Source organism: Lepidochelys kempii, chromosome 16 (genome assembly GCF_965140265.1).
Source record: "Lepidochelys kempii isolate rLepKem1 chromosome 16, rLepKem1.hap2, whole genome shotgun sequence".
NCBI classification, from domain to species: domain Eukaryota; kingdom Metazoa; phylum Chordata; order Testudines; family Cheloniidae; genus Lepidochelys; species Lepidochelys kempii.
Window position 1 is genome coordinate 4,864,236 of NC_133271.1, and position 21,259 is coordinate 4,885,494.

A 21,259-nucleotide genomic window follows, 5' to 3' on the forward strand; every position below is an offset into this window, starting at 1 on the left:
CGGCGCAGAAACCTACCTGCCTAGCGTTCAAGTCACTAATGTCAGTGAATGTTACCACTGGAAGCACCCCCACATGTGCTTTGGGAATGGACAGAGCTGTGAGTATGGCGCGAGCATGGGGGGTGAAGAGGACCTCTGCACTCCTGCTGCAGTGTCTGGGGCAGGGAGGAGTGCAATACCTGCCTTTGGTTTCCAAGTGGATGGGAAGAGTTGGCAGCTCCTCGAGCCCTTTACCAGCTAAGGGCTCTGGGGCTGTGGGGAGATAGGTGGGGAAACGTGACTCAGGGAGAATGGAGGCAACAGCCCAGAGGAAGCTGTGTGAGGATGGCTGATGCACAGCAGCTCTGTGGCACCGGGATTGAAAGGGAACACAGCCGCTTCCCTCAGCTGGCAGACGAGCCCCACCCTGGCCACTGAACAAATGTAGCTGGAGTTGCTCTGGGAGTTCTGCTGTGTGTGACTGCACTTAAATGCCTGGAAAAGGGGACCCCCCCCTGCTGCTACTGCTCGGGCCAGTTGGCTACTGACCCCAGCGCTGATCACTGGGTTTATGTTCCTTTTCTTTCAGGAATTTTCGGAAGCATTTGCGCATGGTGGGGAGCCGCCGGGTGAAAGCACAAAGTGAGTGAGAAGCTGCAAGGCGTGGCCGGGAGGTGGGAGGCAGAGGATTAATGCTGATGGGACATGGGGCTGGAGAAAGGTGCTGAGGAACCAGATTCCTCTGTAATTAGTCATTGTTTTGCTGTCTGTTGTTAGCAGAGAACTGGAAAGCACCTGGTACAGGCGCTGGGAAGGGGTTTTCCTCCCTCACACTGCTGTGTGTAGAGAAGAGAAGGCCAGCTGGTCTCCCAAGCCTCCATACACACCAATGTATCATAGAATATCAGGGTTGGAAGGGACCTCAGGAGGTCATCTAGTCCAACCCCCTGCTCAAAGCAGGACCAATCCCCAAGTTTTGCCCCAGATCCCTAAATGGCCCCCTCAAGGATTGAACTGAGAACCCTAGGTTTAGCAGGCCAATGCTCAAACCTCTGAGCTATCCCTCCCCCCATGTATGACACTGGCCTTTAACTGTGTTTGCATAGCATAGCAGGCAGCGTGACGTGACATAGGCCCCTTCCCCTGCCTGGGTAGGAGCCCCAGCGTGCAGAGTCCATGTTGTTGTTAGGGCCGTGCAGGGGCAGTCAGGAAGGGGTCCGCAGCTCTGTGTGGGACACAGGTGCATATGTCTCCTGTACGCGCTAATGCTAGAGATGGGTACGTAAGAGGGCTGCACTGCACTGCAGGGTTAGACTCCCTAATTAAGTCACTCTGAGAGACATGCTGCAGGTAATGAGGGCTGCCAGGCTTCTCACTGCTTCATGGGGCACAGCTACAAACCCAGGAGGCTTTGTGTTTTCACAGGGCTGAGCTGTCCCTTTTCCACCTCTCTCCTCCCATCCCGCTCCCCGCTCCCCACCTGACGCCCTCACCTCCTGCCTGCCCGAATTTAAGCTAAGAGGAAAATCCAGCTCTGCCACTGTAGTGTGACTAGTGGGCTCTGGCAGCTGGGGAGTGTGACAGTTTGTGCTTAAATAAAGAGAGTTACATCCAGGGGGCCTGGAGGGTGACGGGAAGGGCTTGGTGACAAGACAGCCATCAGATGGGGTGGCAAACGTATGGGCTGGAACCCTGTCCTGCGGCCAGCAGTTCCCTCTGCACTTATCAAGGCAATCTGAGTTGCAGCTCAGATGTTGGGCACAGACCCCTGGCCCCTTCTTTCACCCTCCTTTTTCCTAGTAGGCCATTTATACGCACCATGGTGGTGGGGGCCCACGAACGCCCGCACCCCAGAATCAGAGGGAGTTGCTTTCCAGCTTTCTTCCACCATCCCTTCTGCCGGTGCTGAGCCCTATGGTACCTTCTCTCTCCTCTCCCCTACCACTGAGCCCAGTAGCACTTGCCCCACAGAGAAGGCTGCTTTCCTACCAACCCTCCCAGCTGTTGCCACTGCTGAGCCCAGGTTCCGGGAATCACCTGCTTCTTTCGCTGCCTCCAAGACCAGGACCCAGAGGGAGAACCCCTCATGGGGAGGTGTGAGATGGGTAGGGATGCAGAAGGAAAAGAGATGTGAGGAGCATGACCAAATGGGCCATGTGTGGAAGGGAGGAGGTGGAGGCAAAAGAGGGGAACCCCATGAAAGATGGCTGGTCTTAGGGGCTGGTGAGCTAGTCAGCAGCAGAGGGGAGCGTTGGACAATCCTTGGGGAAGTGGTGCCCTTTGCAGTCACACTGCCACATTTTTCTCTTGCCAGTGAACCGTTTACTCCCGGCCCACAAGCCCTATCAGCAAGGGCAGCTCAGCTCTCAGCCCAGCATGTGTGTGCCACCCATGATGGCCTGCTCCAGTTTTCTCCTGGGGGCTTCTCCAGGGAGGCCATTGCCTTTGGGGCAAGAATCGAGTGCGCAGCACACAGTCATCCAGGATTTACTAAGCTCTCAAGAGCTGAGCTCCCCTTCAGGCAGGTGATACCAGTTGTGCTCCCTCTTGGTGCTGTTGTGCTGCTGGCCAAGGCCTGCCGAGAATGACCCATCACTCCGGGGGGCGCTGTCTTCCCAATATGACCCTTCCCCTCCTTTTGTCCACACTGAGGGCATGTCACATGCCGTCCTGGTGAGTAGTTGCCGCATGAGCTGACATACTTGAGCTAGCTTTAACCTGGCTCGGTTACCGGAAGAGTGAAGCTACAGCAACATGCATGTTGGCGTGGGCTGTATGAGACTGCCTAAGCCTCCGGGAGATTACCCAGGGTCCAGCCCGTGCTCCTCCGCTTCGGCCCCTGAACTAGCCAGATTAAAGTAGTCTGAGTGTGTCATGTCAAACTGCAGTCACGCCCCAATAGCCGTCTAGACGCTTCCTTTGACAAGTAGTGTAATAATGAACAGTGTTAGCGCCCTTTGAAATGCATTGGGAACACCTCATCTCAGAGCTGTTGTTTCAGGCTCTCTGCAGACTCAGGCAAACAACATTGCGGATGACACTCAGGTCATGTTTTCAAGGGATATGTTTTAAAAATGAAAGCTGAGGCTGCAGAACAATTGCAAAGCTTATATGTGTCCCTCTACCTCCCAGCTAGTCCTTTACATCTCTCCCAAAGGTGTGCCCCCCACATCTTGGGAAACACCCCAACACATAACAAGGATCTTCTCATACTCTATAGTGCATGTGCCTGGAGATGTTGGAACTATAATTAATAAATTCAAGTTTGGGCAATAACATTTAGGGGCAGATTACCAAATTCCTCTTCTATGTCTCACTCACCAGCACGCACTTGTGTGCAGAAATTAACACCTCTGCATGCCATCATCCATAAGCTGGGCACTTGTTTGTCACATGGAAGAACAAATAAGCAAGGGTGTTTGTGATCTTTAGCTTTGATGGAACCCTGCTGGGTGTTTTGTTTTGCTGGCAGAGCAGCGGTGGCTTTGGAGTCTGTTAATGTCCTGGTTTCGTTTTATCCTAGCATTTGGTGAGCGGCGAGAGAGAAGCTTCAGCAGGTCTTGGAGTGACCCAACTCCCATCAAAGCTGATTCCTTCCATGACTCTCGAGAAAGTGAGTTCTGAGACCTTTGAGCTTCTTCCCATGGCCAGAGCTGCCAACCAAGGCATGGACTGGAATCTCCTAGGAGTGAACTGTCCATCGTTCTTGCCCCCTGTGATTGCTTCCTTTCATTAGAGCGAAATAGTTAACGCTCCACATATGCACACGTCGCCTTACTCTGATGCTCTTTGGTTGCAGAATGAGTGCCCAGCAAAGTGTGGCCCATAGACTTGTCGCCACTTCCCGTGTTCCATGAGGGCCAACCACGGCACTGCACTGCCATGTTCACACAAGTCAGCACTCCAGGGGTCAGTCGATTGCAGTGAGGCAGGCTGGGGCACATGCGGGCCCCGCACTTAGTGCCTACCTATCCCAGGCTGGCAGGAACTCGGGGCACAGGAGAGGTGACCCTTGAGATGTGTCTTTGGTTAACAGCTCCGCAGCTGGCACAGTCTGGATTTAAAGTTTTACAGCAGAGATGGTCTCCTGGAGGGACCTGGGCTCCCATGGCCCTGCAGAGGATTCACATAGGTAACCCCGCCCACACTGTGTAAACGCTCTGCATAGGGGATCAGATGCTTGGGTGCAGATGTCCCCAGGGATCCCCAGTGTCCTCTCCCTGCCTTTATAATGGGGCTGTTGTTTTGTCTCAGCATGTTAGAAATAGTCCAGAATGTGGTGAAACCACTGCAAACCCTTGGATTCCTATAGATTACTGACGTATTCCAGGGTGGAGGAGTTATTCTCATGATCAGGTAGGCCTGGGCCTTCCTGTTCTAGGGGTGGATCATATTGTGTAATCGTTAAACTAATAAGCAAGAAACCAACTCTCCAAACCCAGAGGGCATCATGGGAGAGGGTGGGTGGGGAAAGTGCTAGAAGGACCAAGTTCAAAACATGACTTGATTGTTCCAAGGCAATCTGAATTCTACCCCTTCCCCAGCCATCTCTGATACTAATGGAAAGGGGGCATTTCAGAAGGGGTATGTTCTCCTCTGCACCTGTCACTGTCTCTCTGGCTCCCACAGGCCAGCACTGGCAGCTTGGCTCTCTTGCCTCAGTCGGTGGCTTCAGGAACCATTCTTAGCCTTTCGTGTGCGATTATTTGATTTTGATTTTGAAGTATGTTTTCCCCAAGGAGCATCAGACAACATGAGGCAGTGATTTATGGGAGCAGATCGAGGCCGGCACTGCTGTGCTGCCAAGCCCCAGTCAAGCCCTCACTCCATGGAAGGATGATTCTTAACAAAGCTTGACAGGGCTTGACAAAGCCCTGGCTGGGATGATTTAACTGGGAATTGGTCCTGCTTCGAGCAGGGGGTTGGACTAGATGACCTTCTGGGGTCCCTTCCAACCCTGATATTCTATGATTCTATGATTCTATGATTCTAGTAGCAGCGCTGGGGTTTCGGGGCACAGCTGCTGGGTGACTTTAGAGGGCTGCACCATTACAGTCTGGTGGGGCCTAAAAGTCCAATGAGTTTCTTTGACCTGCCAAGAAACTCTGAATCCTGGGGTGCCACGTTGCCACAGCCTGCCTGCGACATGCCAGTTCAAACTCCGTGGTTTCGTGAACCGCAGGATTCCAGCTCCATGTGGGTAGCATGTGGGAGCTGAATCTAGCACTGACTGAGTAACTCCAGAGTGACTGAATGCAGCGCCCAGGGAGCACGGCCCTCAAGCTGCCGCTGAAATAAGGGAGCTCTGGGCATTATTGCTCCTTCTCAGGGTATGGCAGCACCGCGGTCAGGAGTGGGCTTGCAGCATGTGCAGACAGCCCCACACTCGCTTCCATTGAGCTAGCTCGGGCACCTAGAGCGGTGAAGTTGCAGCAGCATGGACGCTAGCGTGGGCTCGTTCCCCGAGTCCTTCCCCAGGGTCCCAGACGAGCTGGGCCAGGCTGCGCTGCAGCCCATGCTGTCGTGGCTTCCCTGCTATGTTTAGTCCTGCTAGCTAGATTCAGGCCAGCGTGGCTCTGCCTGCGCATGCTGCAGGCAGCCCCCAGTTGCAGCACAGGGAGACCCTGTCATTATCGGTCAGGTTAAATGGCCCGAGGTCGGGGGTGAAGCACTGAACCCTTTGGAATGGTCCCTGTGGTGACCTGTCACTTTGGGAATGAAGGTTGTAAGTCTGGTGGTGTGTGATACATTGAACAAGTTAGTCACCCTGCCAGGAGGATAGGAGTGGAGAATGCAAGAAGCTCTGTGGCCTGGTGCCTGGTGTAATGCTTCTGTCCTGCTGTTGTCTGGCAGGCCATGATCTTCAGGACTACTGCTGTGCTCTGGATGATGACTTTGACTTGAACTGGGAAACAGAGAAGGAACTTGAAGCTATGGCGTGTGATGGAGATGACTTTATTCCACCAAAACTAATGGTGAGGGCTGTTCCCATGTTCTCACCCTTGCCCATGAACCTCGTTCATCTTTTCACAGCTGCTGATTAGGGTATTCATGGAAGAAAGGCAGAACCTCCAGTTCTGCCTCACAGCTCTTCAGATCTCTCTTGGGGCTACTCGGGGGTAAGAGAGGATGCCATTTGTGATGAGGCATGGAAAGGAAATGACCCAGCTTGGTTCTCACATCCTAGGGGAAGTGTGCAGGGCTGGCAGTTAGAAACACTCTCGCCTCCTCATTTGACTTGTACACTGCAGCTCCACAATGCCCTTTGTGCACTTTAACCTGTTCTTATAGGCTAGGCCCTTCAGCCTTCCCTCCTCTTTACTTCTGTTCTCGCTGGTCTGGTTTAGTGATATCCTTACGGAGGGTCAAATCCTGACATCCTTCCTTAGCCCCCACTCAGGCAAAGAACGGTTGACTGAGCAAAAATGGAGTACAGAACTCTGGGTTTGACCCCTACTCAAATGGCTAGTTGGGCAGCAGAACCATTAGGGCACTGCTGATGCTTCATCTGAATGGGCCACTGCTCTGGCATGCCGTTGGGTTGCTGATGCAGAGGACAGTGGTACTAAGTGAGGTTGTCTTTTCTTGGACTCCTCCATTTTATTCTTTCCCTGGAATCCCCCCACCAAAGCAGATTATTTTCCTAGTCCAAGGGGTGGGGGTGTCAGGGAAAGACATCTCCCCATCGGTTTAACAGGAAGTGGAAATATGGGGCCTGATGCTTTAACTTACTGTCTGGGTCTAGGTAAGGAGGGACTTGAGTTGTGTCAGCGGAGCCATGACAGGGTGTGACATCTACCGTGAATGCGGCTGGAAGAATGTATCTAATTACAGATGCACTGGTAGCAACAAGCAGAAACTGGCATCTTGTCCTTAGAATTCATGCCCAATTGAGGCCAAAAGAGGCCCCTTGCACATGGTACGTTTGCCATGTTCTCCCACTCTGCTGTTGACTTCTGCAAATGCGCTCACTGAGCTTTGTCCCTGGGCTGATGCTCCAGGCACTCCCTTAGTTAACATTTCACTGGTGAAGCTGACTAGCCTCCCTCAGTGCTGTTGATGGCTGGCTTGCTGAGCTGTTCCCTTGCTACAGCTGGGGTGCAAAAGGACAGGCCAGGAGTGGAGAGGGCTTCTTAGTATGGCTGATGAAGTGGGTGACAGTGGACGAGAAGCTGGATATGAGTCAGCAGTGTGCCCTTGTTGCCAAGAAGGCCAATGGCATTTTGGGATGTATAAGTAGGGGCATAGCGAGCAGATCGAGGGACGTGATCGTTCCCCTCTATTCGACATTGGTGAGGCCTCATCTGGAGTACTGTGTCCAGTTTTGGGCCCCACACTTCAAGAAGGATGTGGATAAATTGGAGAGAGTCCAGCGAAGGGCAACAAAAATGATTAGGGGACTGGAACACATGAGTTATGAGGAGAGGCTGAGGGAGCTGGGATTGTTTAGCCTGCAGAAGAGAAGAATGAGGGGGGATCTGATAGCTGCTTTCAACTACCTGAAAGGGGGTTCCAAAGAGGATGGCTCTAGACTGTTCTCAATGGTAGCAGATGACAGAACGAGGAGTAATGGTCTCAAGTTGCAGTGGGGGAGGTTTAGATTGGATATTAGGAAAAACTTTTTCACTAAGAGGGTGGTGAAATACTGGAATGCGTTACCTAGGGAGGTGGTAGAATCTCCTTCCTTAGAGGTTTTTAAGGTCAGGCTTGACAAAGCCCTGGCTGGGATGATTTAACTGGGAATTGGTCCTGCTTTGAGCAGGGGGTTGGACTAGATGACCTTCTGGGGTCCCTTCCAACCCTGATATTCTATGATTCTATGATTCTATGAAGTGATCAGGCAAAGAGCCCAGGAGCTACAGGAGGCCTAGCAGAGGAATGGCCAGGATATTCCGACTGAACAGGGATTTTGCTTTAGTTACCAGCAGGGGGAGGAATCCCAGCTTTCCATGGATACCAGTTATAAATTTTGGCTTGAGGGTCTAGTTGATACCATGTCAGGAGGGTGCCTTTAAGCCAAGGCCCTTGCTGTAATCACAGCTGTATTGCATAATGTCTTTGGCTGCCTTTGGCCATACCACTGTTTTCTAGCGGGGCGAAGGGTCCCTGCTATTTGCTTTCTGAAGTTCAGAGAGAGAATGGAAATAGCCTCTTTTAGCAGCTTATTTCTGACCTGAAAGAAGAAATATTTGCATCCAGGGGGATTATGAAGACTTCTTATGGAGAAAGGATGCAGACAGCATCGCTCCCGGAGTACAGTGCTTGCCCACAGTCCCTTTGTATCTCTGCTCATGACCCATTTATTTTTCTTATTTCCCTTCCTAGCTTATTTCTTCCAAGGTCCCCAAAGCTGAGTACATCCCGACGATTATCCGCAGGGATGACCCCTCCATCATCCCCATTCTCTACGTGAGTAGCCTAGCTCTTTGCATATTCATTGGGTACTGGAATGCTGGGTTGGCTCACAATTGGAAATGTGTTTAGTGATTGTATCCTAGTCCCTAGATGGCATCAGAATGCCTCAGAAGAACCATCACACAACTGGGTAAAGCTGGCAAATACCTGATCAAGAGAGGCCCAGAATTTTGGCAGCAGACATATTAGGTCAGGATGCAGGTTCATTGGCAGAGCTCTGTAGGGAGCCCAGGATTGGAATAGTGGGGTGACTGCAGGACAGGATGAAGGGCATCATCCGAAGCATGTGTCTAGGGACCTGGGATGAGAATAACAAGGAGGCTGCGAGCTGGGACTGAGGAACATCGTCCGTGCTGTATGGCACCAGGAGTTGAATAGTCAGGGTTGCAGGTTGGGACTGAGGCACATTAGCAGAGCTCTGTGTGTTGGAAGGCTACAAAGTTCTTTGCTGCATTTGACCCGTTCCTAGACAATTCAGGACTCCACGTATCTCTGCAGTGGACCTCTGTCCTGGGCTCACCCAACACATTTCCCTATTCAACACACAAACAATGTGCAGTATTTACTTTTTGAAGTCCATCTACTTCCTGTAACTTACAAATGTTATGTTTATTGTCACACATGGGTCTTAACATAAGGGCAATGTTGCCTGTGATGTTGACTGAGACCACCAGTTGGTTTAATTGAATCCCAAAGTATGTGCTTACCTAGTGTAGCACTGTTCTGTCGCATGAGGAAATCTCTTTAAACGATGAGTATCTAGCACAGAGGTGGGCAAACTACAGCCTACAGGCCACATCCAACCCACAAGACCATCCTTGCCTGGCCCTTGAGCTCCTGGCTGGGGAGGCTAACCCCTGGCCCCTCCCCTGCGGTCCCCCCCTCCCCTGCAGCCTAAGCTCACCCTGCGGACAGTGCGGCTGGTTCCGGCTGTGAGCTCCTGCTGCTCTGAGCAGTATGGTAAGGGAGCAGAGGTGGTGGCGGGGGGGGAGGGGTTGGATAAGGGGTAGAGGGTCCTGGGGGGGCAGTCAGGTGACAGGGATTTGGGGCAGTTGGATGGGGTGGAGGTTCTGGGGGGGTGCGGTCGGGGGACGGGGAACAGAAGGGGTTGGATAGGGTATGGGAGTCCCGGGAGGGCCTTTCAGGGGGCGGAGGTGTGGTTAGGAGTCGGGGGGGCAGTCAGGGGACAGAGGGGTTAGATAGCAGGTGAGGTCTGGGGGGCGGATTGGGTCAGGGGGGGTCCTGGGAGCGGGCAGTTAGGCGACAAGGAGCAGGGGGGTTGGATGGGTTGGGGGTTCTGAGGTGGGCAGACAGGGGGTGGGAAATGGGAGGGGGAAAATAGGGGGCAGGGCTGTTTTGGGGGCACAGCCTTCCCTACCTGGCCCTCCATACACTTTTGCACCCTGATGTGGCCCTCAGGCCAAAAAGTGTGCCCACCCCTGATCTAGCAGCCCCTAGGTTTGAAACACCCTTTCTGTTCGGTTCCAGGATCACGAACATGCCACCTTTGAAGATATTCTAGGTACGTGAGTGTTATTTTCTTTGTCCCTCCCTCCCCCCCCCCCCCCCCCCGAGTTTCACGTGAGCAGTAACTGGTAGCTCTCCAGCGGCTGAGTGCATGGGGGATTTCATTGTAATCCAGTGTTCTGTTCTGTTCTTTGGAAGAAGCCATGGATTCCTGACTCCCAAAGTTCTAAAGTCTGGGGCCTATTTTGAAATCAGTGGGACTTGTGGGTGCTCAGCGCCTCTGAAAGTTAGGCCCATGATGCCTTACAGAATAAACACAAATGAGAGCTAGTGAAAATCTCCGTAGAAGAGCCAGCGTTTCACCTTCTATGTGGCTCACTCATCTTCCCTTCACTGTTTTGTGCAGAGGAAATAGAGAAGAAGCTGAACATTTATCGGAAAGGCTGCAAGGTTTGGAAAATGTTGATTTTCTGTCAGGTATGTGAAAGGCATTGAGGCCCTTGGCACTTTGTTAAAAGCCAGTATTTTCTCCAGAGACAAATTAACTCCAGAAAACAATATTCCAAAGCCAGCCTGCAGCAGGCTTTTATTAAAGCAATCGCATCTATTCAATTCCCATTTCTCATTTGTCGACCTTTGAGCATCCTCACCTTACTGTGATGGCAGCAAAGGAAATTTGGCTTAGTGCAGCAAATGCAGGGTTTGGCAACTTTTCAACAGCTTTCTAGCAAATCCATGCAATCTGACTTCAGAAGGAAGCTCACAGACAAAGGGGCGGGGATTTGGAGCTTGATAGTTATTGATTACTTTCATAAAGCATCCTGCAGCATTAATACAGGAACATAGGAACTTCTATACTGGATGAGGCCAGGGTTCCAGTCCTTGCCAATGGCCAGGACCAGAACTTGCCATAAGCAGTTATGGAGTGATTTGCCCAAAGAGAGGTTTCTGCTGAGTCTCTTCATTCCCTGGAGCAGGAATGTGGCAATCCAACCAAACTTTTGAGATTTTTGTTTTTAATTCTTGCTGACATAACTGTGGGTTTTCTCACTATCCATATAAATGTCCAATCCTCGTGTCTTCTACAGTTAGAGTAATGATGGTTTTCCATGCCTCCTTGACTCTGTTTGCCCATTATTTCCCAACCCCACACCATCAGAGATCCTTAAAGTAGCAATACCAGTCAAAAAGAAAAGGAGGACTTGTGGCCCCTTAGAGACTAACAAATGTATTTGAGCATAAGCTTCCGTGAGCTACAGCTCACTTCATCGGATGCATTCAGTGGAAAATACAGTAGGGAGATTTTATATACACAGAGAACATGAAACAATGGGTGTTACCATACACACTGTAAGGAGAGTTATCAGGTAAGGTGAGCTATTACCAGCAGGAGAGAAAAAAAATCTTTTGTAGTGATAATCAAGGTGGGCCATTTCCAGCAGTTGACAAGAATGTGTGTGGAACAGTAGGGGGAAAAATAAACATGGGGAAATAGTTTTACTTTGTGTAATGACCCATCCACTCCCAGTCTTTATTCAAGCCTAAGTTAATTGTATCACTCCACATGCATAGCAAAGAGGGAATATTCTAAGCTAAAAGTTTGTGGACAACCTAAAAGCTGAAAATGATTCAACAACTCCTAATGTAACGGCCGAGCTCCCGAAACCCAGTGTGGTTCTCACATGAGACGGCAGCTGAAAACGGGACCAAGTTCACACCAAATTCAGGGCAGGATTCTGTGCAGCTGTGCTGCAGGTGCACAGTGGGGAAGCAGTGGCCATAAGGAGCCTTCCCCATTGCATGTGGCCATGGAAGAGCTGGGCACAGCTGTAGCCCCAGCACTGTCGGGAGCACAAGGATGGCTCTCTAATGGCTCCCCTCGGGATTCCTGGTGCTCCAGGGGGGTGTAATGTAGGCTGAGCCAGGGCTCCATTCCCAGCTGACTGGCCATCTACAGGGAGAGATCGGGGGGTCCCTTGCTGAGGCAGACTGCCTCCAATGCTGCTCCTGGTGGGGGATGGGCAGACTGTGCCAAATCCTGAAGCCTTGGCTGAGTTTTCACTCAGCTGTTACTCACGAAAATGTCCATTGAAGTCAATAGGAGTTTTTCCTGAGTAAGGACAGAGTGAAAACTTATTTGTGACACGGATACAGGTGCCCTTTGAATTCCTCATCACCATATGGTGAGAATGCTGCACATCTGTGAGCCACACAGCTGGCCCTGACCACTATATTTGCCAATCGGTTAACCAACATCTGAGGCCAAGATCCCACCTAAGGTGAGAAGTGGAGGCCAGGGCTGTTTATCCATCTGCCTGGAGCAAAGTCAACCTGCTTTATGACTTTAGTGTCACTCACAGACTGGAGAGTGTCTGCTCTGCCCCCTCCAGTGCTTCTCAAACAGTACCGCAGAAGCTTAGTCACTAGAGATGGAAAAAGCCAGTCCATTTCTCTGAGGCCAGGGCAGCTACCATCTCTCTCTCTTCTCCATGGTGTGCTACTGTCTCTCTCTCTTCTCCATGCAGGGAGGTCCTGGCCACTTATATTTGTTGAAGAATAAAGTTGCCACCTTTGCCAAAGTGGAGAAGGAGGAAGATATGATCCTGTGAGTCGCTTTATTTCCCAACCCTGGGTGCCCTTTCTCTGGTCTATTTAATGTAGATGGAGGTGGGCAGGCTAAAGTTTTATTAATAGATTCATTTTGATAATCTAGTCTGACCTCCTGTGTAATATGGGCCAGAAAGCTGCCCTGCATTAATTCCTGTTTGAACAGGAGCAGAGCTTTTAGAAAAACATCCCAGCTTGAATTAAATATTGCCGGTGGTGGAGATCAACCATGACCCTTGGGACATTGTTTCAATGGCTAATTCCCCTCACTACTGTAATGTACACCTCAGATCCAGTCTGGATTTGTCTGGCTTCCGCTTCCACCCACTGGATCTTGTTACACCTTCGTCTGCTAGACTGAAGAGTCCATTATCAAATATTACTTCCCCACGTAGCTAGCTAGGCTGTGACCAAGTCAGCCCTTAACCTTCTCTTTGTTAAGCAGGCTAGCTTGAGCTCCTCGAGTCTCTCACTTTGTCTACTGGCATTGTCTGTCTGGGTCTTTACTCACTACAACTGCTTTCTGCTGCTTTATTGCCCTCAGCATGAACCAATGCTACATTGTCTTTTTAAACATGTTAACGCTGGTAATATCATGCAGCACAATTGACAGGAATGGGAGAAGGGGAGAAAAGAGGAAATCGGAAGGGAAAAGATAAAAGAAAAGCAAATCTAAAAATGCTGGGAACTATGAAGATGTAAAATGTAAAAGGTTTGGGACCAGCATTGAGGGGAGAGGAGTCCAACTGTGCTGCCCTGCTTGGCAGAGGCAGAGATGAGGGTGAGAGTTCAAAGAATTATTCTATGGGGGGAAATTCCAACATTTGCAGCAAGTATTATTCACAACAATCAACTGGCCAAGCTCTGCTTTGGGAGCTCACCACTGTGCCATCCCAGTAGAGCATCAGCAACCCACCACATGTGAGTGCAGGTGCCCTATGGTGCTGCAGGCAGGTTCAACCCACCTTACAGGCATGGAACAGGTAAGGCAGGGGGGATTTCCATGGGAAATCTTGTAAATGAGCTCAGGGAGAGAGGCTTGTGTCTCCCGCAGGGTGGTCCCACTTTGGTCTCCCTGGACAGCATGTGTCCACTGTCAGGGTGCCTGACTGCAGAGGGGGTGGATTTTAAATGGTAATTTTGTTTTCTCCTATTACTTCCAGCTTCTGGAAGCGGCTGAGCCGATTGATGAGCAAAATCAACCCTGAGCCAAATGTCATTCACATCATGGGCTGCTATGTTCTGGGAAACCCCAATGGGGAGAAGGTAAGCGGCCCTGGGCCATGGCCAGAAGCTCTCTATGGGCAGGTCAGCTGGTGTGTCACAGAGTTGGGAGATTTGATTAAAGGGCTTTCCTCTCTAATATTGAGGGGCATGTTGCCCTTTCCCCAGCCCCTCTTCTCTAAGGATTTGCCTTCTTTGCAGACATGTGCTGTACATCCCACCTCAGGGAGAGAGCAGCTCAGCTGGTGTGTGCCTTTGAAAGGATGAGCCACCCTGTGGGCCATATAGTAGATAGGCAGGTGGGGACTGTTCAGTTTGGCCTGTGAGAGCCTTTCAGGAAAAGTGAAGAATGGGAACACAAGCCCCTTCCTTGAAGCCTTAGACAAAGGTCAGAGAATCATAGAAATGTTGGGCTGGAAGGGATCTCGAGACCTCATCACTTCCAGCCCCTGTGCTGAGGCAGGACCAAATAAACCTAGCCCATCCCTGACAGGTGTCTGTCCAATGTGTTCTTAAAAACCTCTAGTGACAGGGATTCCACAACCTTCCTGGGAAGCCTATTCCAGTGCTTAACCATCCTTCTAGATAGAAAGTTTCCCTAATAACTAACCTTGCTGAAATCTCCCTTGCTGCAGATTAGGCCCATTACTTCTTGTCCTACCTTTAGTGGATGTGGGAAACAATTCATCATTCTTCTCCTTGTAACAACCCTTCACATGTGTGAAGATGGTTGTCAGGTCCCCGCTCAGTCTTCTTTTCTCAAGACTAAACGTGCCCATAGGGTAGGTGCCCCGCACTGGACACAGTTCTCCAGCGGAGACCTCACCCATGCTGAGTGGGACAGTCGCCTCCCATGGCTTACATACAACACGCCTGCTAATGCACCCAGCGTGATATTAGCCTTTTTCACAACTGCATCACACTGGTGGCTCAGACTCTGTTTGTGATCCACTATAACCCACACATCCTTTTCAGCAGTGCTACTGTCTAGTGAGTTTTCCCACCTTCTGTCCCTACCAATAACCAAAAGGGCTGATGGAGTTAACCTGGGATCTTCAGAGGGAGCTAGGGTCAACGTGAGCTGGGTATCTAACTCTCTTAGGTGTCTTTGAAAATCACAGCCGTATTCAGCTGCCCATTATAGGCAGGATTCTTCCAGTGGTTGTGTGCGTGAGCTCTATTGTCCAGCACAGGAGCTGTGAGCCGCTGGGGCCTGGGTGGAGCAGGACCCTGCCTAGTGGCTGTGGTGGCAGTTCAGCATGTTAGTGAGCACAGATCCAGGAGTCCCCTACCAGTCAGAGGGTAACACTGGAGTCAGGGTCAAGAAGCCAAGCCAAAGGTTAGGGCAAGGAGGCCAGGCACAGACTGGAGTGGGGAGGATCAGGTTGGAAGCCGGGGCTGGAGCGAGGGCTAGAAAAGGAAGTGGAAGCCAGCACAGCTGCAGCATGGCATGCCTTAAGCAGCCACTGTGCTGCGGCCACGGCAAGGCTCAAGTAGCAGGCTGCTGGCTCCCCGGCCCGATCAGGAAGCATGGCCGTTTGGCAAAGACTGGCTGAGCTTGCTGGGTTGCCTAGCGACCAGGCTGGGAGCCAGCTGTTCTCCTGACAGGGGCTGACCCAAAGGTTTGAGTTTGACTATTCTGAAGAGTGCTGAGTTCTCTCCTTTTCCATTGCCCTGTGCCTGCCCATCCGTTGTTTAATTTGAAGCACCTGGAGTTCCTCTTTTGATTCAGCTACTAACTTTTAAATCTCATCTCATTTCAGCTATTTCAGAATCTGAAAAACCTAATGACTCCTTATAGGGTTGTCTTTGAGTCGCCACTGGAACTTTCAGCTCAAGGTAATTTCTTCTGCTATAAACTTGAGTGTGCACTCCTCCAACATCACTGCCTCCTCCATGGGCCCCTTTCACAAAGGAGCACTCTTCAACTTCCTGAAGCCCTGCCCCCAAAAGCCAAGTCACTGAAACCTTCTCCTGTTTGTAATGACCTTATCATTGATTGTATGGTGGATTCCTCCTGGTCTGGCTTTTCCCCTTTCACATTTCCTCCCCTTTTTGCCTTTCAGTTGCACCCTTCATTGTGTTTGTAGCTGGACAGTGCTCTCCAGAGCTAATGCAGATCAACAAAAAGGGCCTGTAACAAGAGCCGAGCTAATAATTGATGTTTTGGTTTGATGGCAGTTCCAAACAATTGAAAAAAAATTCAGTTTGTGTTGAACCGAATCTGTAAATTTCCAAATTTTTGGTGACTCAAAAGAAGTCCATTTCAGGTCTGTGCCAAAGCAGGGACTTGAACCTTGAGCTCCTACAGGAGGTGAGTGCCCTAGCCACTGGGCTTAAGGGGTGGGAAAGTAGCACCTCTTCCTCTAGGTATTTTGTGACTGACTGATGCTTTGTGTCAAATTTGTAAATGTTTCAAGTCAACAGAAACTGCATTTTTTGTCAAATAAACTTTTCTTTCAAAAAATGTTGCCCAGTTCTACGTGGAACTAATACTGACCCTTCTGGGCAGAGGTAGCTTAGGAGATTCGGTAAGTTACCAGAGCACGCTGAGGTCAATAGGAGAGAAGCACATGCACATCTGGGAGTAGAATCTTTTCCTTAATGATGCATGTGAGTATTTCTCCTCCAGAGGATGCTAAACAACAACACTAGTTCTGAACAGACTGCCCATGCTAACAGGAAAGCTGAGTGGAAACCATCTTTTTATAGTCTCTTCTTGTCCATAGTTTGAGACACTTTAGAGGCTGTAGACACATTTTCTTTCCTTGTATGGTTGATATCTGGTTTGTGGCTTCTAGCCACCTGCTCTGTTTGGTAGATTTTCACAGTTTAAACAGTCACAGATACAAGGGATGCATTGTTGGCCTTGCTGAAGTTATCCACTGTGGTTTGCCATTGCAAGGATCATAGTGATTAAGACCAGAAGGGACCATCAAATCATCTAATCTGACCTCCTGGATATCCCAGGCCATTGACACCTCCCAGCACCCGCACAATCAACCCATCAACCAAAGTGAGACCAAATATTACGGCCCTCAGGAGACTAGACTTCTGTGCCACAGGCAGAGAATAGCAGGGACTGAGGTGCACCAGTGCTTGAGGTCCCTGCAATGGCAGGGAACTGATTAAGTGAGATCTACCCAGATAATCATGGCAAGTGACCCGCACCAACATGCTGCAGAGGAAGGCAAAGAAAACCCCAAGGTCACTGCCAATCTGACCTGGGGGAAAATTCCTTCCCAACCCCACATATGGCAATCAGTTAGACCCTGAGTATGTAAGCAAGAACCAGCTAGCCAAGCACCTGAAAGAGAGAATGTTTGATGTCATCTCAGAGCCCTGGCGCTCCCTATCCAGTGTCCTATCTCCAGATGTCACCATCCCAGATACTTCAGCGGAAGAAGGTTTAAAATAAATCCGAATGCACTGAGGGTGGAAAAAATCCCTTCCTGACCCCTGCCGGTGGCTGGCTGAAAACCAGAAGTGAGTCCCAGGGCTGCTGAGCCCTATCCCCCACCATCGCAAGAAACCACATCAAACAATTTCACTCATAAATTTTGTCCATCTCTTTCTTAAAACTAATTAAGTTCTTTGCCCCCACAACTACTATTGGGCGTCAGTTCCAGAACCACCTCCCTCTGATGGTTAGAAACCATCTTCTAATTTGCAGACTGAATTTGTTCATGGCCAGTTTATATCCATTTGTTCTTGTGCCAGTACTGTCCTTTAGTTTAAATAGCTCTTCATCCTCCCTAGTATTTACCCCCCTAATGTATTTAGAGAGAGCAATCGTATGCCCCTTGGCCTTCCTTTTGCTAGACTGAACAAGCCAAGCTCTTCCAGTCTCCTCTCATAAGATCGGTCCTCCGTTCCCCTGATCATAGTAGTTCTTCTCTGCACCTGTTCCAGTTCACATTCATCTTTCTTGAACTTGGGTGACCAGAATTGTACAGAGTATTCCAAACAAAGTCTTACCAGTGCCTTGTACAATGGCATTAATACTTTTCTCTCTCTACTGCGTATGCCTCACCTGATACATCCAAAGATTGCATTTGCCTTTTGTCCAGCTGCATGACATTGGTGGCTCATAGTAGTCTTGCGATTGACCCAACACCCAGCTCTCTCTCCTCCTCTTGTAGCAGAAATTCTTATTAGACCCTAAGTGCATGACCTTGCAATGTGTACTATTGAATTTCATCCCATTAATGCCACTCCAGTCTTCAAGGTCATCCAGATCTTCCTGTATAAAAATCCTCCTCTGTATTGACAACGCCTCCCAATCTTCAGCAAATTTTATTAGCACACTCCTACTCTTTGTGCCATGGTCATTAATAAAAATATTGAATAAGATTGGTCCAAAGACTGATCCTTGAGGAATTCTACTATTAACCACCCTCCAGTCGGATACTTCATCTTTCAGCGTATCCTGTTGCCTTCTCTCCTTTAGCCAGTTCCTTATCCACCTTACAGTTTTTGTAATGATCCCCATCTTCCCTAATGTAACTAATAGTTTACTATGTAGTACTGTGTCCACGTGTTTTAGATCTATTTATTTGTATTACTGCAGCCCGTAGGAATCTAGGCGCTGTACAAATACAGAACAAAAAGACAGTCCAGTCCCTGCCTCGAATAGCTTACAATCTGCAAGAAGCTAAGCACCCTAACTCTGTTTGACATTAACAAGATCATCCTCAACTCCCACTGACTTGAGTTGAGGGTCCTCAGCATTTTGCCAGAGGCACTATGCACCTCATAGGAGGGGCCCTGCATTTTCAAAGTGCATGCCTAAGTTCCACAACAAAACCATGCAGTGGCACATGGCCTTGTGCAGAGAGTTAATTATATCAATTCAATAGAAAAGATTGTGTCTTCTACACACAATACATGTTGTTGTACGTAGTGCCCTGCAGAGCAGTTCTTGGCTCTGCAGGAGAGCGGGGCTCGAGAATGCATTGCAATTTTTTCGTCTCGATAAATCTAGGACACACAATGTAACCACTTTAATCCCTGGCTACCTGTCATGCAGACATTTCAAACTGATCTTAATCAGCTGTAAAAGAGAAAAGTCCCTCCCTCTGTTTTGCTTTTTAGAATCTACGTTTGTTTGTTTTTTTTATGCTTTGTGGGGATTTGGGTTTTGTGAAGCTATACTGGCCACCTCCCTTGCATGGTTTCTGTAAAGTGACTGTCCTAGGGAAATACTTCAGTCAACCAGGTGCAAAAAGGATTCACACCAGTAGCGAAACCACCCAAGTCCACATTTCCCTCCAAAGTATTCTGCTGAACTTTTCACTATGGCAAAAGGCAGATCTGGGTAGCTAAAGTGAACTTTTGCCTTACCAAACTTGCTGCAGCCATGGAGATTGAAGATCTCATAAGCATGAAGGAGAGGGGCCTCTGTTACTGCCTGACAGGTTTGACTGTACCTTCTTTTGGTCCATAACTTTCCAGTAGGTCAGTGTTGAGTTCCCTGCTGTCATTCTCGCTAGTGTCTCCCAGAGCTGGAGTTACAGAGCTGGAGTGAGTTGTACTGTGACTCTCAGCAGCCACTGATGGTCACCTTTGCTGGCAGTCTGTACAGAGAGGCCAAGAACAGAATGGGACATGGAAACAGAGCTGTATCTCACCTTCTGGGTGCGGGTGGGTACACACTGGCAGGCTGTTAGGAGGGGAGCCTGCCTTGCTGTTGTCTGGGCTCTCCAATGTTGAGTATGAATAATATGATCACCCATTTTTGGGGTTGTCAAGGCAACACCTTTTATGGGCAGTTTCAGATTGGGCAAATGATGCCATGAGTGAGTGACAGCTGTCAGCAGTGTCCCTACATGAGACTCTCAGACAGACTCTCCTGTGCACATCCATGAAACAGTGAGAATTGATCTTTTTTGGCTGCTGCAGGCTGCTTGGTCTCTGCTTCACCCAGTGCGTCACTGGGGTAACCTCTGTGCTTTGTTCTGGTTCTCATCCTAGGGAAGCAAATGATTGAAACTTACTTTGACTTCCGCCTTTACCGCCTCTGGAAGACTCGCCAGCATTCCAAACTGTTGGATTACGATGACATTTTATGAGCTGGAGAAGCCATTGCACGAGGAGGGTGATCACCAGTGTCTCACAAGTCATGCTTGTGGCAGAGACTTTTTTCATTGGCACGGGGAGCCCTGCAGGAGGCAGCAGTGCCGAAGAGCTGGAAGGAAGGGCTGTCAGGACAAAAGGCTTTTGGGTAAAGACAGAGACTTGAAGGCGAATGATGTGACTCCGCAGACACTGCCCGCAGAGCCTTTGTCTGTCAGAGGGAGCTGTGTCAAATGGGAAATTTCCTTGCAGGACTGAGCTGTTTCAGGTCATGATGGGCCAGAATCAATTCCAGGTCCTTTTAAAGACATTTAAGGCTCAGGTTTTCTTATAAAAAATTTAAATAAATAATCCTTGCACTATAGTAAAGCAGTGACTTGAAGCCCAGAGCAGGAAGGGCATTGTACTGACGGGTGCACCCCAGCGGCTCTCTTGGCTGTGCTAGGGATGTTGGAAGGCAAGGAACGCCATACTTAATCCTGCAAGCTTTGACAGGCAAGGTTCAGCAACCTAATGTCAACACACACTGAAGTACAGAATTAAAGTTTAACGTATTTTGATTTAATAGAAAATAAGTGCAATTTTTATACACAGAGGGGAAAACCCTCCCAATATTTAATTAGTTACAAATAACACATCAATAATCAATAGATGAGGTATTTTTTAGTCTGCTTGAAAATATATTCAAAATCGTAATATATCTTCTGTAGACATATTTAATCACCAGCAATATGATTTTAATGTTACTTAGCAGACCCTGCATGTCTGCTGCATTGATCAATCCTGTTTGGTTTTGGTTTTATTTTTAATTTCAGAGTAGTTGTGTTACACTAATTGTATGTGCTCTTATGAATGTATGTTGCCCCTCCAATTAGACACAACTTTGTTACTTTATCTCGGCTACTTGCAAAACTGTATGGTTTTAGTTTTGCTGTAAGTTTAGGTTAGAAATACAGTATATGACTGAGTGGAATCTTCATCAGTTTCATTAAGATATAACAATGAAGTAGAAATTAATAGCTATGGTAATTGTTCACTCAGTATATTGTTACATTTTAGAAAGATGAGCTCTTCTTGCAGACTGCAGGATGGAATAGAAGATTATTTGAGAATGAGAAATCCTCCGAGGGGGTTTAGGTGTTTGAATTAATAGAATGAAATGTTTCTTGAAGTATGTAGCACTGGTGAGTAGCATTTTGAATCTTTCCCACATTCACCTACCTGCCAGTTGTTGACTTGCAAACCACAGTTTTCTCCAGCAATTTATTGAGCCATTTGTAGTTCTCAGCTTTCCCCTCCAAATCATTTTTGTCTGAGACACACGGCTTATACAGCTCTCATCTGTGAGTAGCTATGGTTTTCAAATCTGGATTTGTGCTGAATATCTTTAAGGATATACTGTGGAATTTATTGACTTTTTTTTTTTTAGTCTTCTAGTCTCCTGAATGTCTAGGGGCTAAATATTACTGTAGTCTGCACAGGTCACCCTGGC

General features: G+C 49.0%; 1 protein-coding gene across 1 annotated transcript in view; it reads left to right on the plus strand.

The window, feature by feature from the left end:
• Window positions 1-20,435, plus strand: part of NSMF (NMDA receptor synaptonuclear signaling and neuronal migration factor) — an 83,505-nt gene extending 63,070 nt beyond the window's left edge. Inside the window, exons 5-14 of the mRNA XM_073314110.1 lie at window positions 569-621; window positions 3,503-3,592; window positions 5,833-5,954; window positions 8,305-8,388; window positions 9,883-9,916; window positions 10,268-10,338; window positions 12,387-12,466; window positions 13,632-13,734; window positions 15,456-15,531; window positions 19,666-20,435. Of these exons, the coding sequence (XP_073170211.1) occupies window positions 569-621; window positions 3,503-3,592; window positions 5,833-5,954; window positions 8,305-8,388; window positions 9,883-9,916; window positions 10,268-10,338; window positions 12,387-12,466; window positions 13,632-13,734; window positions 15,456-15,531; window positions 19,666-19,763 (811 nt within the window). The 3' untranslated portion in view covers window positions 19,764-20,435. The remainder of the gene's footprint in view (window positions 1-568; window positions 622-3,502; window positions 3,593-5,832; window positions 5,955-8,304; window positions 8,389-9,882; window positions 9,917-10,267; window positions 10,339-12,386; window positions 12,467-13,631; window positions 13,735-15,455; window positions 15,532-19,665) is intronic.
• The last annotated feature ends 824 nt before the right edge of the window (window positions 20,436-21,259 follow it).